General features: G+C 39.8%; 1 protein-coding gene across 1 annotated transcript; it reads right to left on the bottom strand.

Annotated features, from left to right (window-relative positions):
• SLC16A4 (solute carrier family 16 member 4) lies at nucleotides 1-27,924 on the bottom strand. The gene is given in 8 exon segments (XM_055584789.1): nucleotides 1-143; nucleotides 8,861-8,954; nucleotides 10,207-10,418; nucleotides 13,168-13,683; nucleotides 14,940-15,101; nucleotides 15,278-15,421; nucleotides 16,061-16,193; nucleotides 27,806-27,924. Coding segments are annotated over 8 exon segments (1,485 nt in total). The 5' UTR covers nucleotides 27,887-27,924.

Genomic DNA, 27,924 nt, shown 5'->3' with positions numbered 1-27,924 from the left:
TCAGACTGTTTTTCCATCTTTCAGCCAATGGTATGAAGAAAAGGGAAACCGAAGAGAGGAGATAGCATGCGCCCGAGAAGTAGTAGGAGCCGGTGTATGTCTGGGTATAATCGTATAACCAGCCTATAAGGAAGGAAAGATTTCTATTAATGATGTAAATCGTGCCATTAGTAATTCTCAGCCATGAACCATTGAAGGAAGGAGCCTCCTGTAATTAGTCTGTATTATGACCCATTAGAAAGTTAGTCAGGCTGCTTACCTGTCTTATTTTCTGTTGAAGCTGAGTCAATTCCATCTGAGTTAGTGGTTTAAACCTTGGCTAAAAAGTAATTTTGGACCCAGAGCCCATCTCCAGTGTTATAATGGAAGTTGGAGAAAATTGGGAACACATACCATTTCATTTTACAATTATTCTTACAAAGAAAAAAAAAACAACTATTTTCCAAGGAAAAGGAAAAAAGTGAAAACTGATTATTATCTTTTTTCCTTCACTGAACAAACATTTGAGTTCTTACTATGTTCCCAGCGATGTGCTAGGTGTTAATACCATAATGAGCCAAACTAGACATGGCCCCTGCACTCATAGTTTAGCAGGGCTTTAGGTATTAAACCTGTAATAAGGGCTATGCAGGGATGGTTCAGGTGAGAACAAGTGAAAAGGAACTGACTTGGCCAAATACACAGTATTTCTCCCTGCAATCAAAGTGTTCTTTTAAAGCAAGAATTGAAAGGTTCTCAGAATCATTTGGTTGATGGCACATACTCGAATCACCCTGGTAGCTCAGATGATAAAGAATCCACTTGCAGTGCAGGAGACCCAGGTTTGATCCTTGGGTTAGGAAGATCTGGAGAAGGGCATGGCAACCCACTCCAGTATTCTTGCCAGGAGAATTCCATGGACAGAGAGGTCTGGCAGGCTACAGTCCATTGGATCAGAGAGTCAGAAATGACTGAGCAAAAAAGACTTTCACATACTAGAACTTCTTAAGTGAAATGCCTTTTTTTTTTTTTAAGTGAGTTTGGTGGCAAGGAATATTAGTACAAGGCACCAACATTTATACATTACTGCAAAAGTCATTCCTATGAAAAAGGCAAAAGTATCAAAATTATTGAAAGGGCTTCCCAGATGGTGCTAGTGGTAAAGTACCTGCCTGCCAATGCTAGAGACACAAGAGATGCAGGTTCAATCCCTGAGGATCAGGAAGATCCCCTGGAGAAGAAAATGACAACACATTCCAGTATTCTTGCCTGGAGAATCCCATGGACAGAGGATCTTGGTGGGCTACAGTCCATAGGGTCGCAAAGAGTCGGACATGACTGAAGTGACTTAGCACATTGTTAGGAAAATAATTTTGACCTGAGATTCCCTAAAAAGGGCTCAGGACCTCTAGGGGTTCACAATCTTTTCTAGATTATTGTATGCATATTATGTTTGTAGATGCAAACTTAACAATAATATGAGTTTTATAAGTATTTATATTTAAAATCCTAAAAAAACCTTAAGACAAGGCTATTCTGATCATTTATTAAAAAAATTTTGGTACCGTATACAAGCACAGTTCTGGGTACTAAGACTATATCTGTGGATAAAAATGGATGAAAATACCTGGCTGCATGGAGCTGACGTCATGTCTTTTGATTTTCACTTATATCTTGGAACATGATTTCTCACTGGATAGGTCTGATTAAAATAAAATTTTTATCTGATTGTGTATGTCTTTATCTCCTATCCTGTCCTCTATTCTCTTAGTTGGCTCTGTAAATACTTTTAATTTTTGTTTCTTTGCTTTATTAGCTTTTTGTTTCCTTTTCTTAATGTAATGAATAAATGGAATGTTTTATTTAAATTCAGCTAACTTTAAGTTGCTTTTACTTACTAACTCCTTGCTTGATCAGTGACCTCAATTAAATGTTTCTTGGAGATAAGCATAATAGTGAAACCTACTCACACGTTTTTGTATTATGTTGATTGACTTTTAGATATCTAAGAAACAGGTGACCATTCTATTAACTTTTCTAGAAATGCCTATAAAGGAGAAGCTGGATATCAGCAGCACCCCCTTTTATCCTTTGTCACTCCTCCCTTAGTCCTTTAGTAGAGCAATTGCTCTACTAGAGTGTATGTACATAACAGGGGTATTAGAAGTTATACTCTGGGAAAACACTAGAAGTTCTTGGACAAGGAGGTAGCTAGTGCTGCTGAAGGGTCAGGAGGATAAAGCTAAAAACAGTGAAAATGAGTTGTTTTATAAATCCTAGAGGGACTTAAACAGTTTGAGAGAAAACTGCTTATAAAGCCATTCATTTCACACACATTTAAAGTCAGAATCTTGCTTCTGAAACATTAAAGATTAAGATATATTTAGTATATTTTCTTAGCAGGGCAAGGAATTATTTAGCATCCTATAGAACTGCTTCCATGCAAAAGTTGTATTTCCATTCAAAGATTTTTTTTTTTAAATTATTATTACTATTTTTTTGCTGTATTATGTGGCTTACAGGATTTGCTGTATTATGTGGCTTACAGGATCTTAGTTCCCCAACCAAAGATTGAACCCAGGTCCTTGGCAGTGAGAGCATCAAGTCCTAACCACTGGACTGCCTGGGAATTCCCAGTGCGGTTTAATGAAACAGATTGTTTTGAATCTATTTCTCCTGTTCATGCTTGAGAATTGAGAGATTTGCATATTTTAAAATTCTTTCTCTAGATCTAATTGCCATTCACTAGGATATTAATGTGCAGTTGAGTAGTTAGTTTTATGATGCTGTTTATAATAGCAAATAGGTGAAAAGTGAGATAGACGACTAAATTGTATTAATTAGTTGTCCTGTGAAAGTATTAGCTTCATAATCAACCTAAATGTGGGGCTTCCCTGGTGACTCGGGGGTAAAAAATCTGCCTCCCAACACAGGAGATGCGGGTTTGATCCCCTGGAGAAGGAAATGGCAACCCACTTCAGTATTCTTGCTTGGGTGATTCCATGGACAGGAGGGCCTGGTGGGCTATCATCCATGGGTTTGCAGAGTCAGATGCGAGTTAGCGACTAAACAACAACTAGCTAAGTTAAATTTATAGTTTCATTGTTCTAACCAACATGTATCTTTTGTTGGAATAATTAGCTTTTCCCCACCACTGAAAGTAAAAAAAGACTGTATAGGGAATTCCCTGGTAGTTCAGTGGTTGGATTCTCTGCTTCCCCTATAAAGTGCAAGGGAAATAAGATCTTGCATGCTGCCAGGCACAGCTAAAAACAAACCAAAAGATAGTATATTTGGTTTGATTTTATTAGATCTTTGTACTTTTTTAATAATAGCATGAAATAGCTGTATACAAATGTACTTTCAACCCTAATGAGTTTCAGGGTTACTGTTGGTAGTTTGGAAACCACTGTGCTCTAATCATTTTTAAAAGGAAATACACACGTAAATTGACATTTAAGACTGGGTTCCTCTGTGGTCATAGCAAAAGCATTGTGAATGGCAGAGAATATCAGCTACAGTCTAGCAAAGCATGCATGGATCTGAGCCTCCACTCCACACTAGGGAATACTCTATGTAGTCAACATTCTGAGGAGTACACTGGCTACTGGTGCAGATTTCCTAAGCTGAAGTGCCCTCTAAGCATTTCCTTAATGTCTCCAGACTACCTGCGCCAGATACACTTAAGATGCATGTTAATTGTGCAAATTCATTGGCTCCTAAGCATCTTCCTCCTAGGTGGCACCCAATTGATTCTTATGTACAATGACGTTGCCCCAAATTACTTCCTTTTATCTATAACTGTGTAACCTTTGTTCTGGACAGAAATGTCAAATAATGTTTCCTGTGATAATTTAAAACAACTGGGGAGATAGAACTCAGCTTCCTTAAACAGTTTTGAAAACCAGTTTTCTTATAGGCAAAAAGGATTAGAGTCTTTGAAGTTTGGTGTTTAATATAGTATTCTAAATTCATTTTTTAAAATGTCATCATTTTAAAACTACTCTGTATCATTTTATGGGTTAAACCATACATGTTTAAAAATGACTATGACATCTTGCCTAAAAAGTATTCATGTCTGTGATAGCTCAGAAGGTGATTTTTTTAGCTGGGTTTATAAATCCTGTACAGTAGGATTACTACTGTAAGTTTATTATTGGTCATTTTGTTAAGATTTAAAATACTCCTAAATGGCCCTTAATTCCAAAGTTTCTTGATAGTAGTTCAGACTAGTTGAGAATTCTGTAAGTGATTTGCTGTTGTTGAACTAGAGCTCCTACCTAGCTATTGGGCTGTAGCATAGTGCCAGACTTCTGAGGTACAGAGATAATGATCTTTTCACATTCCTGGGGTCCTGGCTATTAGCAGCCTTGTCATTTTACTTTGGGTGTGCTGTACAAATATTTCCTATATATGCCATGAGGATAGACAGTTGTGGGAAACATGGTTTAGCAGATATAAACCTCAGTGTCTTTTAAGATAGGAACTCCCTAAAGACCCTGTGATAGAAGTTTGCTGGAAGATTTACTGGTAGTGCTTTAATTATTGGTTCTGTGTTGTAAATTTTATTAAGAGGATTTTGGTCTGTGTTGGGATGTTGAAACTTGATTTCTTGGCCTTGCAAGGGAAGGACTACCTCCTCCTCTTTTTTTAAACCACAGTAGAGAGCTGTTTGGAATTTGTTTTTGATGTTTTTGTAGGGATTCATTAATCTTAGGGATACTTAATCAAAGTAAAATTCTGTGAGGTTTGTTGTTTATGGGGAAAATAACCACTGGATAAATAAATGATTTAAATCATAAATAAATCATAAATAAATGATTTGTTTTCTTTTGCCTCTTCAGAGTATAATATATTCTTCAGGATTTAAGGGACAAGGAGCTTTGTTCTGCCTTCTTACTTGTCCCCCATACCCCTAATATGCAAAAGGTTGTTTGTGTGTTTGTTTTCCAAATAAAATTTTAGGCCATAGAGATATTCTCAACTGATAAGGCTAAGATGACTGGTAAAACTGTAGAGGCATGGTTGATAAAAGTTTGAGTGAGGACTGGGTGGAATATTTGTTTAACATTGTATCTGAAATAAGGATGGAATAGAGGTAGGAAATGATCTCTCATTTCATGAAGAGATGCACTTTTTTGCATTAATAGGAGAGAGACAAGCTTAGATGGATGTTTTCCCATTTTAGTCATTGTCTTCTCTTGTAAAACACAGATAAAATATTAATGCAAAATTAACCAGTTTTGCTCCATGGTATTTCTGATGAATTTTGAGGTTGAAAAATGATAGCAAGAGAGAGAGAGAGACATTCTAGACTAAGTCCTAGTGTTAAGTCCTAGCTGTGATTTATGAAACAAACAAAAGTAAATTAACAAACCAAACAAACATGTAGATGCAGAGATCAGAGTAGTGGTTATCATAGGGGAAGGTGTAAGAGGGGAGGGCTAAATGGATAAGAGAGAGCTCAACTGTATGGATGGAAAATAAATTGTTGGTGGTGAAAACAAAAAATAGTTTTCTATGACATTTTAAGTGAGTTTTCAGACATTTATTATTGATTCAAATATATATTAAAATATATTTTAGCTTAATATATGCATTTATCATTTGGGAAATGGAGGGATATGTGGAAGAAGGGAACTATACTCAGTTTGTCTTATAGGCAGCTAATATGGGCCATTGGTGTTTTTATTTTTAAATGAAACTGAACAGTCCATAGCATTTTAAGCTCACATGTCAAATGCGTAGGGTACAAGATTAGTAATTTCACATAAGTAATGTATATCTGTCTTGTATTGATATATTGGAGAATATGATTATATACTTGCTTTTTGCCAAAGCACTGTTTTTCTACTTATATCACTAACAGGGGTCTATTAGAAATGTATATTATGTTTTAAAAATATTAATATTTTTTATTTTTTCACAACCTTTCAAGCTTCCGTCTTGGTGTTAGTGTATAGTTCTGGATGCCATCTACCAGCAAAAAAATAGAATTTGGGTTTGGATGAAACAGTGACGTTTGACCTACACTTGGGTCAGCTGACCCATTCTGAAGCAGGTCATGTTGTTAACTAAAATTGAATTTGTTGCTGAGTAGTGACAAGAATAGGGAGGGCTGTGAGGTGGAGAGGGCAGAGTGGTCCCTTGTGGGGAGTGTGTTTGTGTGTGTGTGAGGGGATTAATTTTTGAACTAATTTATTTCAATCCCTGTCAGTTTTAGCCAAGATCTGATAAAGAATTTTGTTGCTACTGTAGTTCTTAACAATTACCTGTTACAAAAACTGTATATATAATTTTCTTACTTCTTTAAACATTCTTTTTTCTTAAAACATTTTTTTAAAGAAAATAGGTTCCTTGGGTATCCTATGCTTTCCTCCCCCACCTTTTCTTGAGTTATTAAAATATGCTGTATAGGACTAACTTGTTTTTCTTTTTCATTTCCATACAGGAAGGAGAAAATTATTGTTCATGTACCATTTTTAACTAGTCTTTTGACTGAGGATTATTGTGAAACATTTTACTCTTTGCTCGATTGCTCATTTGTAATACCTGTAATTTTTATAGGAATTTCAACTTTTCTAATTTGATAGTAACAAATCTAGGTAAGTATAAAATGAGGATCTCATACATTTCAGAAGATCTGAGTTTGGTTTAGAAAAATATTTTGTAACCAGTAAGCCTTTCAATTTAGTTTAAAGCTAAAGACAATAATGTAACTAACTATCCATACCAGTTGAGAGATAAGTGGATCTGCAGATCACTATTTCTGATGTTCTTAAGTAGTTGCTGCTGGAAGTTAGGGACAAATATAACAGCCTTTGTAAAATCCTCTTTGTCATTTCACAGAACAGTGACTTACAGGAGCAAGGACTATCCTGAAATCTCCCTTCAACAGGATGCGTAGCACAACATTGTAGTCAATGAGAGATCATTATACAGAGAAGGAAACTTAACTGAATTATATATCAATTATCATAATCTTGTTTAAGAAACTCTAAGAAACTCCCATACTAAGAATCTATACTTAAGCTTTTAGCAACAGCCTTATCACTTCCTTTAACTTTTTTTGTAGAACTTATAAAATTTATGATTGCCTACATAGTATTCTGAGAGTTAGCAGGTAAAAATTCTACCATGAGCTCTATCTTTATCCTTACATATGGTGCTAGGATATTGTGGATATTGGGTAACAAAAGGCTTGTAACTTTTCTTTTGACTCACAATAAGAAATGTATTTATATCATATATATATTTTTTCTATTACATAGGTGTAAATAAATTTCACAATAAAGTGATGCACTCTGTTTTCTGATCTGCTCTGTGGTCCTTTTTTATTTAAAAAAAATTTTTTTTTTAAAGACCAACAAATTAGTTTTGAAACCCACACGTACATCTATAGCTTTTTCCTTTTAAGTAATACTCCTCACAAAGCTTGTGTTGTCTTCCTATACATTGAACTGTTTAAACATTTTAAGTGTATACAAAAATGTGTATCTCTAAACATGTAGTTTTATTACTTGCTTTTCTCATTTGAATAATATATTCTGTGCCCTGGTATTTGTTACCTCCGATGTTTTTGGCTTAACAGGCTTAGAAAATTCCAAAGTGTCTTTGGCACAGTGAGTGAAGAAAGGTTAAGATTGAAAAAATTCATCAGCAAACTGTATTTGAACTCTGTTTTCCTCTATTTCACCAACCTGGATACAAGACATAGAGTAACTCTGCTTGGAGCCTCTAGTGTTTGGTCTTTTTTTACCACTCCCTGTTATATGATAATTCTGGGCTATAAAATTCTCGCCTGTTTTCCAGTTATGAAGTATTGGCCAAGTTAGACCTCATGGAAAGAGGTGTGTTCATAAATTCAAATCAGGACTTAGTTGTATATTTGTGTACATTTTTTCTTTAGATAGATATACTGAAATTGAACCTCAGTGGTACTTTTTTTTTACCTTCAGTAATAATTTCTTAAGATTTTATATTTTTTCTTTTGATATTTGCCTTTCTCAGTCTCAAGTTTATAGAGGTGCAAATCTTATTATAAAACTTAGTTTAAAAAAATGTGGGGCAAGATCAGACCCTTTTTCTGTCTTACTTCAGGACTGAGGGAAGCAAAAGTAATTTTTAGATTGGATTCCTTATTGTGGATGATTAGAAATGCTGTAGTAATTTGTAATTCTGCATACTATAATTTTTACTAATGTCTTACATAGTATATTCTATATACTGTAATTCTTATAGGCTCTCAGTAGTTGAGAACCTATAGTATAAGATACTAAGGCTTAAGTCTGTTTCCTAAAAATATTTGTGTGTGAGTGGTTAGTCTTTTAATAGTCTTATGTTCCAGTAGGTAAAAAGTGAAATGTAAAACAATGCTTTGGTCTTAAAGTTTATTTAAAAACAGAACTTCCAAAGTTTTACTATACTTATACTTAATGAGTCTTTAGTGGCCCCACATGTCCTCTGCACAGATTCTGGCATTTAGTCTTACGGCACATCTGAAGAGCAAAGGGATCAGGCCTGCGATTTTCAAGCTCTGTAATGACTGCTGTTTGGATAAAAGGTGCTAGTAGTTTTTATTTTTTTGTTTTTAAGCATCATATATCTTTGGGCATCTGATAAAACTCTAGATTGTCTCTCCAGAGAAGTAGATAGATGCACAGCCCCTGCTACAAGACTCAAATCTGCTTAGTGCACATCTGGTGAATTAACCCTCAGATTTTCCTGGTTTTGTACTGGAGTTGTGTGAGTTGGTACAGGAACAGCAGAGACGATCATCAGTTTCTTGTAACTATCTAATATTGTCATTCCATGTTACCATTCATCATGGATCAACATTTTGGTTCATTGTGATTGAAGTTTACTAAGGCTAAGCTGTTACCTGCTAAAGGTGGTCCAGAAAGGACAGCCATCCCAGCAAAGGAACTTGCAAGTCCCAAAAAGCTGTGAACTGTAGAATTCCCAGACAGATCAACCTGTAGGGATTAGAATCCAGTGTTAACCATATTGAGGGTGGTATTCTACAGAGACTTTTAACTACAGAGGGATAAAATACTGTGTATGTTGTCTCAAGCTATGAACAGTTGGCTTCTGAGGTGGTTTGGATGGCATTCTACCCTGATATGAACCATTGGTTTTTATTTCTTTTTAAAAATCTTTTAGTTAGTTGGTTCGGGGATATTTTTCCACCTGAGTCTCACTGCTCTTTTCTGTTAGGAAATGATAAACAGTTGGAGCTGATAGTAGTATTCTTCAGTCCACCTATGGTTGAGTACCAACTGGTTTATAAGAAATCAGATATCACAGGAAGTTGATTTAAGTGTTAGAAACTTTTAATTTTTGCTTAAGCCTCGTAATACTCTTCACCACTTATGCTAATATTGATACCAGGCCTGAAGATTCCTGGGGATTATGTTCCAATGCACTGGGGACCTAGTTCTAAGGACCCATGGGGTTCCAAGACAAACTCAGTATTTATACAACTCCATTCCATTCAGCTCTAGGATTTTATGTCGGTTTGGGATAAAGATGGAGAGGAGTTAAAAGCACAATATCCCTGTTAAAGTATACAGAACTTCTCTCAACAAGAGAGAGGTCATCACTTGTCAGGAAGCCCCTCTTTCTTTTAAGGAACTCTTCCCAGATGTATCCTAGAACCAAAGAAATTTCTGGAGCTGAAGTAAAGAATAGAAGCCTAACCTGGGAGACTGATAAAGTAGAATCCTTCTGTTCCCTATTTTGCTTTTCTTTCTTTCCTGTTCCACATGGCTAGTCCTTGGCACCCCACTCCAGTACTCTTGCCTGGAAAATCCCATGGACAGAGGAGCCTGGTAGGCTGCAGTCCATGGGGTCGCTAAGAGTCGGACACGACTGAGCGACTTCACTTTCACTTTTCACTTTCATGCATTGGAGAAGGAAATGGCAACCCACTCCAGTGTTCTTGCCTGGAGAATCCCAGGGATGGGGGAGCCTGGTGGGCTGCTGTCTATGGGGTCACACAGAGTCGGACACAACTGAAGTGACTTAGCAGCAGCAGTCCTCTCATCATCCCTCCTTACAAGATAAGATGAATAGCTGGATAGGATGTAGCTACAAGGTTTCTGAGGCCTTGGGTATGTTGTTTTTGTTATTATAAAAGTAATACAAAGTATGTTTTCTCTTTGGGGGAGATGATTCTTCATACTTTTACTAAATGGTGTAAGAACATTAACGAGTGTGTCTACTCACCAGTACAGGAAGTATCAATGCCAGGTAACCACCGGAAAAGACAGCAAAGGAGATGGTATAGGTCATAAGTAATGGAAATGTGGTGGCTAAAGGAGCAAGCAGGTTAGTGATGCCACAGAGGATGAGGTAAGACTTGTGGTAAAGATACTTCTTGATCCAGTTTTGATCAGCAACCCATCCAGAGATAATCTGACTGACTGTTTCAATGATACCTGGAACAGTATTGAAAAGGTCTTATGAAATCCCAATTGCATTTTTCTAGCCCTTTTTAAAAATGTAAATGGATAAAGCATCTTTTCCTATGTCATAAGACTTCATTCACCCTGTGGCTAGGACATATGAGGAAAAAAATGGTTTGATTTGTATCAGTTCAGTTCTGTTGCTCAGCTCAGTCATGTCTGACTCTTTTCGACCCCATGGACTGCAGCAGGCCAGGCCTCCCTGTCCATCACCAACTCCTAGAGTTTACTCAAACTCATGTCCATTGAGTCGGTGATGCCATCCAACCATCTCCTCCTCTGTTGTCCCCTTCTCCTGCCTTAAGTCTTTCCCAGCATCAGGGTCTTTTCCATGAGTCAGTTCTTTGCATCAGGTGGCCAAAGTACTGGAGTTTCAGCCTCAGTCCTTCCAGTGAATATTCAGGGCTGATTTCCTTTGTATCAGTAGATTCTATCATTTTTGTATCTATTCTAAACATTTAATGAAATACTGTAAAAACCCCTCCAGATTTGGGTGGAGGAGTCATCAAGTGTTTATTCTGATTGTGTTTGGAAACCTTATACCACCAAACTGGGAATACAAGGTTATAGAAGACCCTGGGCTCAGTAGGCCTCCCTTGAAGAGGTCCTACAGGTGAGGAAGTGAGATTTCTTGAGGATTAGTAGACCCACAGGTTAGTGTCTTAGGGAAGTCAAATGGTGGATGACTGGAGTATAAATAATAAAGTCTTAACACTGGAAAAAACAAGAGATGTTGAGACACTTTCTTAAAATTGCGTATGAGGTTTTGGTAGTTAAGTCCTCCAAAGGTTACTATGGTTAACTTGAAAATATGTAGGAAGTCTGGAAATGGGAAATCATGTTTTGAATGGTGACGCTGTGGTGTAATTTGAATAAAATTTAAGATTAACATTTTTTAGTGAGTTTCATGGTAATAGAACCTTCTTATCCTTTATCCTATTATATGTAATGTACCAGTTAAATACTGAAAGAGATTTTCACCAAGAGAAGCTTGAACTGCAGTTGTTTTTTACTTTAAATTCTTCCTGTGGTTCAAATGCGAATTGCTCCACCAAAAGGTATTTAGAATGCATACTACCATCTCCATATCTGTTTTTACAGTTTTTTTCCTAGAATGCATATTGAAACTATTATATTCTGGCCTTGTTGTAAAACCCTGTGTGTGTGTGTGTGTAAGTTTCTTCAGTCTTGTCCAGCTCTTTGTGACCCTGTGCACCATACCCTGCCACACTCAGCTGTCCATGGGTTTCTCCAGGCAAGAATATTGGACTGGGTTGCCATGCCTTCCTCCAGGGTATCTTCCCAACCCAAGGATCAAACCTGAGTCTTCTATGTCTCCTGCATTTGCAGACAGGTTCTTTACTACCATTAGCACCACCTGGGAAGCCCTGTAAGGCCCTGCTGCTGCTGCTGCTAAGTCGCTTCAGTCATGTCCGACTCTGTGCAACCCCAGAGATGGTAGCCCACCAGGCTCCCCCGTCTCTGGGATTCTCAAGGCAAGAACACTGGAGTGGGTTGCCATTTCCTTCTCCAGTGCATGAAAGTGAAAAGTGAAAGTGAAGTCGCTCAGTCGTGTCCGACTCTTCGAGACCCCATGGACTGCAGCCCACCAGGCTCCTTCATCCATAGGATTTTCCAGGCAAGAGTACTGGAGTGGGGTGCCATCGCCTTCTCCGCTGTAAGGCCCTAATCTGCTCTAAATTGATACTACCAGACATTTCAGTAGAAAACATCAGTTTAGCTATGTATCTTTCTTGGGCACACAAGTTTTATGACCGAAGCAGTTGGAAATGGGGTGCTGTCAGTTTTGCAAGGACTTAGTAAAAGTCTTTTCCAGAAATTGGCAAAAGAGAAGTTAATGTGTGCTACTGAGAATTTCCAGGTAGCGCAAAGCAATTCTGTTTCCTTCATTTTCACTTTTTTAGATTCCCTGTTTTGTCAGCTGACAGAATCCATATTTTCTGGATCAAGCATTCTGTTTCCATTTATTTTTATAAATACTCAACTAAAATGATTGGTTTTATTTTTCATTCTAGTTCAATTTAAATGTTAGCCAATCCATTAATGACTAGCCTAAGTACACACATTTATCTTATCCCTTTACTATGAGTTAAAGGGGGAAATTTGTTAGCTACAAATATTACTAAAACATTATTGAATGCTGACGATAGTTCAGGTACTATTTTAAACTCTACATGCATTACCTGTTTAATTCTAATAACCTTACGAGAGTAGATACTATTATTCATATATTGCAGATAAGGAAATCAAGAGACAGAGGTGGCAAGTGACTTGACCAAGGTCATAATGGTCATACCCTGCAAAAACGTGAACCTGGAAAATCTAGCTCTAGAATCAGTTCTTTGAACCACTGCACAGTGCTGTCTACATCAGATTTTTTTTTTTGCTTCCTAAAATGACTGTTTCCACTACGATCCAGTAAGGTTCAATATCTAGCAAATACTTAGCTACTGATCTATGAAAATAAGACTTGGTTTGGGGTCCACTGTCTTGTAGGGAGAGCCTGTGTACAAGATTCAGTGACAGATCTGTGAAAGAGAAGGCTTGCTGCTCCCATCAGCTTCAAAAAACTTGCTTTCCTGGCTCTCCCAAAATTCCTTTTTAAAAATATTATTTTTCTTCAACTTTTTAATAAAATGTAACCAATTTTTGTAGAATATATTTTTCCTTTTGAGGGTGAAGTAGAAGTAGGCTTTCTTACCAGCTACAGAAACAAGGTAGGAGGCATCCATGATGTTTATCCCCAATGTTTTGGCTCTGGCTACCAGGTGAAAGGTAGGGATGAAATATGCCAGCTGACTGAGAACAAAAGACCACGTAAATATGTAGAAAAAAGGATTCTTAAAGAGAGAAAAGTCAAAGAGTTTTTGTTTACAGCTCCGTGAAGTAGTTTTTTTCCAATAAGTTTCTTCATTAGTTTTTCGGAAAAGTCCATTTCTGTTATGTTCATTGTTGAACTCTTTGCTTTGATTTTGTGAGACAGTTAAACTTATACCTGGTCGTCGTTCCTTCTGCATAATACTGTCCCTGATGGCCAACTCTTGTATCTCATTGCAACATGATGTTTCTGTTCCACATGCTGCCTCTGGACCAGTTGGAGACAAACTACTTTCACCTTTAACATCAGAATCGCTCTTGCTTTTGATATGAATGGGTCGCAAGAGCATACTAGAAGGAACCAGATGCAATATGATAGCTCCAAGTATTATAAGGGCACCTAAACAGGAGAGAAAAATTGAGAAGTTAAACTAAAATTACCTCTTTGATTTCACAACACTCTGTATCCTTAGACTCAGAAGAGGCCCCACCACTAAATATTCAGTCATAGTACAATAATTTCTGAAAGCACTGCTTTGTCTTTGAATTTAACTGAAAGTATTTAAATCCATTGACTTAACTGTTAGCTGTATACACTGCTGTATCCTTGTGAAAACAGGGAGACCTTTGGAGATAACCAGAAAGCCATACCAAAGGTGGCATGGGAGGAGTTATTTGTACTAAAGGAAAAAAATGTTTTGGTGTGTTGGGGTGGAGAGGGGAGTCATATTTCAAATGATAGAAAATTACAATGTGTTTTAAATCCTGATTTGAGGCTTTAGATTTAGGTACAGAAAATACAGAATTGGGCAATGGGAATTATTTGGAAACTGCTTTAGAAGAGGAGATAGCTGTTTCATCTCATGATGTTTTAAATTCCTTGAAAGAAGACAGATGCCATTGTTGCCTTTGAAACTGAGTAGTTGGTTGACTTCAGCATGTCCTGACCAAAGCTGTGACTCGTGTGTATTGCTTCTAGAGATAGAATTGGCTGTAGGTTCTACCATCTGGCTATCTTGTCTTAGGGATTTGTCAACTGGTCCTGTTCACCATATTAGTGATTTTTTAAATCAGGAATGGAAAAGGGAAAGTTCAACAAAACTGCTCTGTAGGTAGGAATAGTCATATATATAGTCATGTATATTTACATATACATAGTTTTTTTTGCCAATAACTTGAGGTTATTTTAAACCAATTGTTTCATCTCAGGTATGAGAAAAAGTATAGAGTGAATGATTTTTATTCATGAAAATTTATAGTTGACAGTATATAAATATTATTAAGGAACATAATCCTCTTTTTGCCCAATTCCATCCTTTTTAGTGAATCTGATGGAGGAGTCTTTTATTTTTTTTAATGCAGATGTTTTTCTTAAAAAATGTGAAAAGAGAAGGCTTTGAGGAAGGGATTCTTGCTTCCCAGGAGTACTACTATCCCTGCAAAGGTGTGCTCCCTCAGCCATACAAATTGCCTTCCATCCCCTCAGACTTGAACTCTGAGTTGCCTGTGTAGGCTGGCAAGGCCTTGAAGGGATTCAGAGTCTCTTTTGCTATCTGTTCTCCAGGGAAGAATCATGCTCACCTCCTCTCTAGTCATCAAAGGGAGAGGGCTCAACATTAAATCTTGCAGAATTGATTCTGCAGGTTCAGGACTCACCTGTCCAGTCATACAGATCTATTAGGACTTTCGTAAAGGGTGCTAACAGAAATGTCAGTCCCATCCCTGAACGGGCAATAGCTGTAGAAAGAGCTAATCGTTTTTTGAAGTATTTGGTAGTGACCACAGCAGCAACTTGGTACAAGAAAGCAGAGCCCAAACCTAAAAGAAAAACATAATGTTAATAGCTAGGAGTCACTTTCACATTAAGTGGCTTGGTACTGGATGAGATATTCTCCCGCACCTGAGATAATATAAGTAGGCCTTTGAACTCACAGTAAAAGGAAAGTTTCCTGGTTCCTTTTTTTTTTTAAGTCTTACTTTCACAGTGGACTCACCAGGTAAAACTCCCATAGTCACACAAAGAAAGGGAATGCTTGTAGCCCAGCTGCTGATCAGATATCCACCAGCAACAAGGAAAGCCCCAAGACTGGAGGCAGTTTTCTCTCCAGTTATGTCACAAATAACAGCAACTAGGGGACCTTGGAAAAAGAAACAAATATGAGTTAAATATGCCCCGGCATCCCTTCTCTTCTGGTGTACAGTTTAAATGGGCAACTGAAGAAAAATAAAAGGACTTGACTTCTGTGTATCCTTCAAAAGGGTGTCTGTATTGGGTTTCTTAATATTCCTAGTTCCACACTATTTTGCTTTTTTAGAAGAAGAGTTTTTGTTGTTTTTTGTTTGTTTTGAAGAAAAGATGATGTAAATAAGGTTTGGAATGGAAGCTTACTGAAAAGGTATTATAAAACCTCTGCAAGAAAAGGTTGTGTCTAGTGACCTATAACTAGAACAAAGCTCAGTTATTTATCTACACTGTGATGAGTGTGCTTAGATGATCAGGTCAGAGCGTTATGGTCTGACTTCCCAGTTGAGAGACTGACTCACTGAACCTATGATGTTAAATAGATTCTTCAACATCATTTGTTTGAACCCTAATTTTTCCAGTTTTGCCAAGTCAAGTGGAGGTAAAGTCCTTACTTTTCTCAGCTTTACATATTGATAAATGAACCTGAGTTTTAGTAATGCTTCTGTCTTGAATGACTGACAGATGAGTCTTCTTGAAATTGCCCTTTTGTGTTCCTTCTCCTTGGACAACAAGCTTATTGTCGACTTTATACCTGCAAAAAAACGAAGTGATGACATGATGGATCCAATCCAACCAGTTTGCTCTGAGGTGCCTTCAAACTCTTCTTGAAAAACCACAAAGAAAATTGCAAAAGTCTTGGTCATCCCCATCACAAATACATTTACCTAAATCAAAGCAGAACAGAGTCCAAGTCAGGTGGTGAGTAAGCCATTACAGGGGAGGTTAGAACTGCTGGCAGCTGTGATTCTCTGGCTCACCTGTATTTTGCCAGTTTGTTTGTCAGTTACTTTTTGTACCATGTTATATTTTATGGGGCGGTTGTCCCATTAGAGTGTCTAATCACTTTACATGAAAGCATCTCATTTAATCCTCATTACGGAGCATGGAATAGGTATGTCAATATTGTATTAGAAATTCAGGGAACTTCCTTCCATGCTCCCAGTGCAGGGGGGTCCAGATTTGATCCCTGGTCAGAAAACGAGATTTCACATGCCACAATTAAGAGTTAGCATGCTGCAACTAAAGATCCTCTGTGCTGCAATGAAGATCCTATGTGTCACAAGAAAGATCCAGCACAGCCTGATAGATAGGAAGAAATACAGGAAGTTAAGGTTTAGAGAGCTTAAAGGTCATATATTGACCAACCACTGTACCATTCTGTTAACAACAGCATCTGTTAAAAATAGCTAATTCTAGTTACCTCTGTGAGAGAGATGCGTTGGTCCAAAAGAATTGTTCTGGGAGACTTTAGGTTAGCTAGACTAACCTAAGAGTTTGCTTTAACTCTGCTTTTGAGCTGAATATGCCTGGACAGCAAGGGTAATGAGGATGTATGGTCACCTTATGTTTGGGTCATGTGCCCCACTCTTTGGTCCCACCTTACCCTCCTTGCCCGCACCATCCTTCTCCTCTCCACTAGGGGGAACACCCTCTTTGAGGTCAGGTTTTCTTTCAGTGCAGTACTCACATTTGTTTCTTGGAATTTTGATTAGAAGGGGGGCAGTGAGGAGCAAGGTTCTGAGGGGAACTGGAAGGGAGGCTTAGCCAGTCTCTGTAGTCAAAAAGCCCAGAAACCACTCCTACTCACTCTGTCTCCAGGGGCTCCTAGTGGCCCCTTTTTTTTTCTTTGTTCAGTGGCCTTGTTTGAAGGCTACTTTCTCTGCTTTGAAGTTGGCCATGGTGGAGAGATTCCCTGGTGGCTCAGACGGTAAAGCGTCTGCCTACAATGTGGGAGACCCGGGTTCAATCCCTGGGTCAGGAAGATCTCCTGGAGTAGGAAATGGCAACCCACTCCAGTATTCTTGCCTGGAAAATCACATGGATGGAGGAACCTGGTAGGCTACAGTCCATGGGGTCGCAAAGAGTCAGACACAACTGAGCGACTTCACTTTCTATGCTTTGTGGAAGGACCACAGGTCCTGGGTTCCTTATCACTGATTCTTTCTCTCGGGTTCTGCACTCATCTCAATTTATAGTGAGATAGACATAAGACAGTCATTCACTATGATTGTCCATGGGATTTTCCAGGCAAGAATACTGGAGTAGGTTGCTATTTCTTTCTCCAGGGGATCTTCAGACCCAGGAATCAAAACCTGGTGTCCTGCATTGCAGGCAGATTCATGCATTGCAGGCAGATTCCTGCATTGAAGGTGGATCCTTTACTGACTGAGCTATGAGGGAACTCATGGTGTAGTTGTGAATACTGTGTTCTGCCTGCAGTCAGCCTGCCTCTGCTGGAATCTTGGCTCTGCTTTGTACTAGGGGTGTGACCTTGGGTGAACTACAAAAGTTACACTTCCTCTTTTGTAAAGTGGAGATAAAGGACTAGTTCATTGTTCCACCTAGTTCATAGGACTGTGAAGACAAAATTCTGGTAAATAATAACCTATTAACTGTTTTTATCATTTTGTGTAACCATTCTGCTTTCCCAAGAGCTCAAGACTCATATTACTGTCTGCGATATCTTTCTAACTCAGGTTAACTTACCCAGAACTAAATTCATCTTACTCTTACCCCATGCCTGTGTTTCCTTTTCATTTCTCTTGATTGGTACCATCTACTGACTCATCCAAATCAGAGACCTGCCTCCATTTAGAAACTTCCTTTCCTCAGCTTCTACCTGCTAAATAAAGTAATCAAGATGTTCTGCTCCATCCTCACCAATAGACTCTTCAGATAAGTATTATTTCTTGCCTGGAGTGAGGGACTAGGAATCAGTGGTGGCTCAAAGGCTTCAAAAGATGGGATAGGGAGGAGGAAGTCCTTTAATGTATTCTTCCCATTCTGACTTGATAGAAACTATAAGACTTTACTTATAAAAAAAACAAAAACAAACAAAAAAAGACTTTACTTATTTAGAGTGAACAATGCTATGGGCACCAGGGCTATATATTAAAAAATGAAAAGTCATTTTATTTTATCAAGCACTTTGTAATCATAATGTTCCTCAAAGGTGCCTTTATCAGGAAATGAGGTTAGAGAATATACACGAATTTTAAGTGACACAGACTTGTTTCTTCTGGTTCAGAATACAGAGTGGTGATTGCGTCCTCTAATGAGCAAGGAGCAATACAATGGGTCCTCATTCTATAAAATTACCCTTCCTCCTCTTCTGTGGTCATGGACTCCGTGCTGGCATCTGCAGGATGCTGGCTTCTAGGTTCTTGGCCACCTGAATTTGGCGAACTACTGGTCCCCAAAAAAGAACCTTTTGTCTCTGGTCTTTCCTTGATGTCTGGGCATAGCAGCAGTAAGTAGATGTGACTTGTCTCTACTAACTGGGACTGTACCTTCCACTGTGTATATCAAGAAGACCAAGGACACAGCCTTTGTATCTACTCTGCCTCCCTCCCTTAACTTGTAACCTTCCAACTTTGTTCCTATTTGACTTAGATACTAAAAATCTATCTAGATTTTTAGTCTGGATCCCAAGGTCTAGATATTCCGTTAGTTAACTGAAGTCTGTAGTCTACTATTTCATCTCATGTTTTGGACTAAGGTTGATGTGTTTCAGTCCTGTTCCAGAGTCCACATCAGACATTATAAATGGTCTTCCCCCAAAATAAAAGCCCTAAAAAATTCTGCAGCCCTCTCATTTCCTTTTTATCTTTAAGAGCATGCCTTCCTCCCACCACCTTCCTCCCATAGTAAGAACTCCCTCACCAGACCATTCTAAGAATTGTCTTGGGAAAGGAGGCTGGATCACAGTGGCTCCTTTTTAACGCACAACATCAGGCTTTGTCAGAGATTATTGTTTAATAACAATAGAGTTTTGCCCAGAGAATGCACTGGTCATAGCAAACACCCTCTGCCAGCAACACAAGAGAAGACTCTACACATGGACATCACCAGGTGGTCAATACTGAAATCATTTTGATATATTCTTGGCAGCCAATGATGGAGAAGCTCTATACAGTCAGCAAAAACAAGACCGAGAGCTGACTGTGGTTCAGATCATGAACTCCTTACTGTCAAATTTGGACTTAAATTGAAGAAAGTAGGGAAAATCACTAGACCATTCAGGTGTGACCTAAATCAAATCCCTTAAGATTATACAGTGGAAGTGAGAAATAGACTCAAGGGATTAGATCTGATAGAGTGCCTGAAGAACTATGGACAGAGGTTTGTGACATTGTACAAGAGAGAGATTGAGACCATCCCCAAGAAGAAGAAACAAAAAGGCAAAATGGCTGTCTGAGGAGGCCTTAAAAATAGCTGAGAAGAGAAGCTAAAGGCAAAGGAGAAAAGGAAAGATATACCTATTTGAATGCAGAGTTCCAAAGACTAGCAAGGAGAGATAAGCAAGCCTTCCTCAGTGATCAGTGCAAAGAAATAGAGGAAAACAATAGAATGGGAAAGACCAGAGATCGCTTCAAGAAAATTAGAGATACCAAGGGAACATTTCATGCAAAGAAATGTTTCATGGGCACAATTAAGGGTAGAAATGGTGTGGATCAAACATAAATAGAAGAAATTAAGACGAGGCGGCAAGAATACACAGAAGAACTATATAAAAAGGATCTTCATGACCCAGATAAACACAATGGTGTGATCATTCACCTAGAGCCAGACATCCTGGAATGCAAAGTCAAGTGGACTTTAGGAAGCATCACTACGAACAAAGCTATTGGAGGTGATGGAATTCCTCCAAGTGAGCTATTTCAAATCCAAAAGATGATGCTGTGAAAGTGTTGTACTTAATATGCCAGCAAATCTGGAAAACTCAGCAATGGCCACAGGACTGGAAAAGGTCAGTTTTCATTCCAATCCCAAGGAAAGGCAATGCCAAAGAATGTTCAAACTACCACACAATTGCACTCATCTCACAGGCTAGCAAAGTAATATTCAAAATTCTCCAAGTCAAGCTTCAACAGTACGTGAACCATGAACTTTCAGATGTTCAAGCTGGATTTAGAAAAGAACTAGAGTTCAAATTGCCAACATCTGCTGGATCATCTAAAAAGCAAGAGTTCCAGAAAACCATCTACTCCTACTTTATTGACTATGCCAAAGCCTTTGTGTGGATCACAACAATCTGGAAAATTCTTCACGAGATGGGAATACCAGACCACCTGACCTGCCTCCTGAGAAATCTGTATGCAGTTCAAGAACCAACAGTTAGAAATGGACGTGGAACAACAGACTGGTTACAAATTGGGAAAGGAGTGTGTCAAGGCTGTATATTGTCACCATGCTTATTTAGCTTATATGCAGAGTGCATCATGAGATACGCTGGGCTGGATGAAGCACAGGCTGGAATCAAGATTGCCAGGAGAAATACCATTAACCTCAGATATGCAGATGACACCACCCATTTATGGCAGAAAGTGAAGAAAAACTGAAGAGCCTCTTGATGAAAGTAAAAGCAAAAAAGCTGGCTTAAAACTCAACATTCAGAAAACCAAGATCTGGTCCCATCACTTCATGGCAAACAGATGGGGAAACAATGGAAACAGAGACTTTATTTTGGGGGACTCAAAAATAACTGCAGATGGTGACTGAAGCCATGAAATTAAAAGACATTTGCTCCTTGGAAGAAAAACTATGACCAATCTAGACAGCATATTAAAAGCAGAGACATTGCTTTGCCAACAAAGGTCCAACTAGTCAAAGCTGTGCTTTTTCCAGTAGTCATGTATGGATGTGAGAGTTGGATTATAAAGAAAGCTGAGCACCAAAGAATTGATAGGCATTTGAACTATGGTGTTGGAAAAGACTCTTTAGAGTCCTTTGGACTGCAAGGAGATGGAACCAGTCAATCCTAAAGGAAATCAGTCCTGAATATTCATTGGAAGGACTGATGTTGAAGCTGAAGCTCCAGTACTTTGGCCACCTGATGCGAAGAACTGACTCATTTGAAAAGACCCTGATGCTGGGAAAGATTGAGGGTGGGAGGAGGAGATGACAGAGGATGAGATGATTGATGGCATCACCGACTTGATGGACATGAGTTTGAGTAAGCTCTGGGAGTTGGTGATGGACAGGAAAATCTCGCGTGGTGAAGTCTATGGGGTCGCAAAGAGTTGGACACAACTGAACTGAACAAAACTATGTTATTCTACTCCAGGTTCCTCTCTAGTATCACCCTAGCTCTTGACCTTCACAAACTTCTTTCATCAAAGAGTAGTCTGTTAGGTTATCTCTGCTTCCTCTCATCTCACTCCAATGCATGCCTCTTATCAACGTTATTAGAGACTTCATTGTTGCTAAACCAATAGCTCATATCATTTCTATCATATCTGGTCTCTGCACCATCTGCTTCTGCACATTTCTGCCTTAGCTTTTGTGATGCTAACCACTAACTGCTTCTCAGTTTCCTCTGAGCCACCCTCCACCCATCCCCTAGGCATCACTTTCCTCAAGGTTCTTTCCCAGCTGCGTGGGCGCAGCAGGGCCAGGAGCTACTCCACGTTCAAGGTCAGGAGGGGCGTCCATGAGGAGATAGCCCTCCTCCAAGGTGAGGAGATAGCCCTCCTCCAAGGTGAGGAGATAGCCCTCCTCCAAGGTAAGGAGCAGTGGCTGCGCTTTGCTGGAGCAGCCGTGAAAAGATACCCCACGTCCAAGGTAAGAGAAACCCAAGTAAGACCGTAGGTGTTGTGAGAGGGCATCAGAGAGCAGACATACTGAAACCATAGTCACAGAAAACTAGTCAATCTAATCACACGGACCACAGCCTTAACTCAATGAAACTAAGCCATGCCGTGTGGGGCCACCCAAGATGGGCGGGTCATGGTGGAGAGGTCTGACAGAATGTGGTCCACTGGAGAAGGGAATGGCAAACCACTTCAGTATTCTTGCCTTGAGAACCCCATGAACAGTATGAAACTGCAAAATGATAGGATACTCCCCTAGGATACTGACTCCCCAGGTCAGTAAGTGCCCAATATGCTACTGGAGATCAGTGGAGAAATAACTCCAGAAAGAATGAAGAGCAATATTGCATAGGAACCTGGAATGTTAGGTCCACGAATCCAGGCAAATTGGAAGTGGTCAAACAGGAGACGGCAAGAGTGAATGTCGACATTCTAGGAATCAGCAAACTAAAATGGACTGGAATAGGTGAATTTAACTCAGATGACCATTATATCTACTACTGTGGGCAGGAATCCCTTAGAAGAAATGGAGTAGCCATCATAGTCAACAAAAGAGTCTGAAATGCAGTACTTGGATGCAGTCTCAAAAATGACAGAATGATCTCTGTTCATTTCCAAGGCAAACCATTCAATATCACAGTAATCCAAGTCTATGCCCCAACCAGTAACGCTGAAGAAGCTGAAGTTGAACGGTTCTATGAAGACCTACAAGACCTTTTAGAACTAATACCCCCCAAAAAATGTCCTTTTCATTATAGGGGACTGGAATGCAAAAGTAGGAAGTCAAGAAACACCTGGAGTAACAGGCAAATTTGGCCTTGGAATATGGAATGAAGCAGGGCAAAGACTAATAGAGTTTTGCCAAGAGAACGCACTGGTCATAGCAAACACCCTCTTCCAACAACACAAGAGAAGACTCTACACATGGACATCACCAGATGGTCAACACCGAAATCAGATTGATTATATTCTCTGCAGCCAAAGATGGAGAAGCTCTATACAGTCAGCAAATACAAGACTGGGAGATGACTGTGGCTCAGATCATGAACTCCTTATTGCCAAATTCAGACTGAAATTGAAGAAAGTGGAGAAAGCCACTAGACCATTCAGGTATGACCTAGATCAAATCCCTTATGATTATACAGTGGAAGTGAGAAATAGATTTAAGGGACTAGATCTGATAGAATGCCTGATTAACTATGGACGGAGGTTCGTGACATTGTACAGGAGACAGGGACCAAGACCATCCCCATGGAAAAGAAATGCGAAAAAGCAAAATGGCTGTCTGGGAGGCCTTACAAATAGCTGTGAAAAGAAGAGAAGCGAAAAGCAATGGAGAAAAGGAAAGATATAAGCATCTGAATACAGAGTTCCAAAGAATAGCAAGGAGAGATAAGAAAGCCTTCCTCAGCGATCAATGCAAGAAAATAGAGGAAAACAACAGAATGGGAAGGACTAGAGATCTCTTCAAGAAAATAAGAGACACCAAGGGAACATTTCATACAAAGATGGGCTCGATAAGGGACAGAAATGGTATGAGAAGATATTAAGAAGAGGTGGTAAGAATACGCAGAACAACTGTACAGAAAATATCTTCATGACCCAGATAATCATGATGGTGTGATCACTCATCTAGAGCCAGACATCCTGGAATGTGAAGTCAAGTGGGCTTTAGAAAGCATCACTACGAACAAAGGTAGTGGAGGTGATGGAATTCCAGTGGAGCTATTTCAAATCCTGAAAGATGATGCTGTTGAAGTGCTGCACTCTATGTCAGCAAATTTGGAAAACTCAGCAGTGGCCACAGGACTGGAAAAGGTCAGTTTTCATTCCAATCCCAAAGAAAGGCAATGCCAAAGAATGCTCAAACTACCACACAATTGCACTCATCTCACACGCTAGTAAAGTAATGCTCAAAATTCTCCAAGCCAGGCTTCAGCAATACGTGAACCGTGAACTTCCAGATGTTCAAGCTGGTTTTAGAAAAGGCAGAGGAACCAGAGATCAAATTGCCAACATCCGCTGGATCATGGAAAAAGCAAGAGAGTTCCAGAAAAACATCTATTTCTGCTTTTATTGACTATGCCAAAGCTTTTGACTGTGTGGGTCACAATAAACTGTGGAAAATTCTGAAAGAGATGGGAATACCAGACCACCTGACCTGCCTCTTGAGAAACCTATGTGCAGATCAGGAAGCAACAGTTAGAACTGGACATGGAACAACAGACTTGTTCCAAATAGGAAAAGAAGTACGTCAAGGCTGTATATTGTCACCCTGCTCATTTAACTTCTATGCAGAGTACATCATGAGAAACGCTGCGCTGGAAGAAGCACAAGCTGGAATCAAGATTGCCAGGAGACATATCAATAACCTCAGATATGCAGATGACACCACTCTTACGGCAGAAAGTGAAAAACTAAAAAGCTTCTTGATGAAAGAGAGTGAAAAAGTTGGCTTAAAGCTCAACATTCAGAAAACTAAGATCATGGCATCTGGTCTCATCACTTCATGGCAAATAGATGGGGAAACAGTGGAAATAGTGTCAGACTTTTATTTTGGGGGGCTCCAAAACCACTGCAGATTGTGATTGCAGCCTTGAAATTAAAAGATGCTTACTCCTTGGAAGGAAAGTTATGACCAACCTAGATAGCATATTCAAAAGCAGAGACATTACTTTTGCCAACAAAGGGCCGTCTAGTCAAGGCTATGATTTTTCCAGTGGTCATGTATGGATGTGAGAGTTGGAGTGTGAAGAAAGCTGAGTGCTGAAGAATTGATGCTTTTGAACTGTGGTGTTGGAGAAGACTGTTGAGAGTCCCTTGGACTGCAAGGAGATCCAGCCAGTCCATTCTAAAGGAGATCAGTCCTGTGTGTTCTTTGGAAGGGCTGATGCTAAAGCTCAAACCTAAATACTTTGGCCACCTGATGCGAAGAGCTGGCTCATTGGAAAAGACTCTGATGCTGAGAGGGATTGGGGGCAGAAGGAAAAGGGGACGACAGAGGATGAGATGGCTGGATGGCATCACCAACTCGATGGACGTGAGTTTGAGTGAACTCCGGGAGTTGGTGATGGACAGAGAGGCCTGGCGTGCTGCAGTTCATGGGGTCGCAACGAGTTGGACACGACTGAGCGACTGAACTGAACTGAACTCCCTGGTGACTTGAATACACTGACTTATGGTTCAAACCCCTGTGTGTGCTGCTAACTCACAATTCTCAGTATGCAGATCCTGGGCTCCAGGTACATGTAGACTATACTGAACACATACATGACTGGTTATGTCACAAGTCCCCCAGACTCAGTGCCCAAAGATAAGCCCTTCAAGCCTTCTTTAGGTTTTGTCCCCTTCTCATGTCATCCAACTCAGTGAAGGGCATGTATTATCCTCCATGTTGTCCAAGCCAGCATCCTAGGACTCCATGATTCCCTGTCTCCCTGACATTCAATTACTCTACAGTCTTAACAATATCTCTTCAGTATTGCTCAGATCTGTATTTCTTCTCCATCCCCTTTGCTACTGTCATATTGTTTTCTCACCTGGATTACTGTAGCATCCTTCCAGTGGACCTCCCTGCTTCCAGGCCTATCCATCAGCAGCCCACTACCTGAGCTACTGTCCTGAAATACAAATCTGATTCCATTACTCCCCTGCTTTTTTTTTTTTAAGTCCTCCAAAGTCCCTGCCCTTCTCTCCAACTTCATATTTATCACCTTGTTTATTAATAAATGTATCCATCAGTCCATCCATCCTCCCATCTGCCAGCAGGTATTTATTGAGTGTGTTCTGTGTTTTGGTTGCTGACTAGGGGACTTGGCTTATAGTGGTGAGCAAACAGACCCAGCAAATGGCCCTGTGCTCATAGAACGTTCAGTCCAGAGAGACAGGCTGAATACAGAAAACAGTCATGCAGATGATGCAGTTATAAAGTATGGTAAGTTAGAATGAGACCTTTAAAAAAAAAAAAAAAAAGTAAGGAGCTCCTGAAGGATATGTTGTTACCTGGGTTTTTCACTCACCTTTTCAGGAGCTCATCTATTCTAGAAAAGCAGACTTATACAGACATGAAAGCATCATCATCCAAGTACCCACATTACTACTGTGGTTGATTGGCCTGAGTTAATTATTAACATTTTAAGGACCCAAAATGTTTTATGTGTGTGCTTAAGAGTAGCACCACACCCCCAAAAGTGTGCATGCTCAGTCACTTCAGTCATGTCCAACTCTTTGTGACCCTATGGACTGTAGCCCGCCATGCTCTGTCTCTGGGATTCTTCAGGCAAGAACACTGGAATGGATTGTCATGCCCTCCTCCAGGGGATCTTCCCAACCCAGCGATCAAACCCACGTCTCCTGTGTCTCCTGCATTGCAGGCAGATTCTTTATCCACTGAGCCACCTGAGAAGCCCATAAAAAGTGAGAGATTGTTTACTAATCTCATTATTAGACAACTGTTCTTAGCAGCCACTAAATTAGATAACTTCCTATCCTCAGAGCATAATGCAGGAAAAAGTGGGAGAACTCAAGATCCTCGCCAATAATGCCGGTTCTGCAAAGCCTGTGATGTGAGGAGGTGGCCCAGCCACAGGAAGGCTCTCAGACTTAGTGTGTCCTTGTTGTCCTTTTTAGTAACACTTCTGGGAGGAAGGAAAAGAGAGTCCATGTTCTTTAGTAATGAAGCTAATGTTTAACAAATAGTCCTCAGGTTGTGAGTTTTGTATTATGTAAATCCTGGCTGAGGGCCTCTGCCTCTCTCCTTTCCCATTCTCTGTCATGATGGAGGAGATGTGGTCCTTCTATACTATGGGCTGCAGGTTAGAAGTCACCAGGACCTGCACTTCCCTCCTTGGAAGCTTCTTACTGTAGGACTGGGCTGAGGAGGAGGATCAGGAGGGAAGGATATCTCTGTTGAGGACATCTTAAAGTTGACTTACTTGGGAACACTTAAGAGGAATCATGGAAGTGGTGCCACACTCAAGGTTTAAGGTATAGCAGTGATGGGATTCATCAATCCCATCAGGATGACCATGCCGATTTAGATCACCACAGTCTCACGTAACAACCCCCAGAGCTTCTGGGAGGATGAGGGCAAGAAGTTAATTAAAAAATGGAGTCGGATTTGCTTATGAATGAAGGGAAAAAAATCAGGCTCCAGTTTCAGGATTCACAACCCTGTCTTCCTTTCCAGACATGTCAGAAATATACATTGGGCCTAACTCTGGCGTAAGTTATGGTTGGTGGGGATGGGTTGGGAAGTGGACACCAGGCAGAACAGAAGAAAGGTCCCAGCCTCCTAGGAGAGAAGGAAGTTGCTTGCAGCAGTTACATGGTTGCTTGACTGAGTTGGGGAATCCCCTTCCCTGCGCTATTTCTCGGATGGCTAAATGTGATTGTCCCCAAATCCTAACTGCCATGCAGCCAGGGCAGAGCTGCTAATGGTGGCTGGAGCATTCTGTAGGTTTAAGGAATGCTGAGGAGAAGTAGGAGACAGGATGGCAGTGTTTCTGGTTTCACTCAAGGAGAACATTTCCAACTTGAAGGTTCATTGGCAGTTCCTGGCTTTACTTGGATCCCCTTTCTATTCAAATATCAAGGGTTTCATGCATGGTCTTCTTGTTAGGCTGCTCTGAGCCTTTCCCCAGAAAACTTTCTTTCAGGCAGTGGGGAAGGAGAAAGTAAATTACCAGGAAGAAATGAAATATGACCATCCATCCCCAACCTCCATCCAGGGTTTTCTTGTAAGGTTGAACCTTCCTCTTCAGCATGATGATTCGTTTGTTTTAAATGAAGAAGATCCCTGTGA

The sequence above is a fragment of the Bubalus kerabau genome, chromosome 6, assembly GCF_029407905.1.
Source record: "Bubalus kerabau isolate K-KA32 ecotype Philippines breed swamp buffalo chromosome 6, PCC_UOA_SB_1v2, whole genome shotgun sequence".
Lineage (NCBI taxonomy): Eukaryota > Metazoa > Chordata > Mammalia > Artiodactyla > Bovidae > Bubalus > Bubalus kerabau.
Note: the sequence above shows the minus strand (reverse complement) of the source record. Positions and strands in the feature narration are given on the sequence as shown.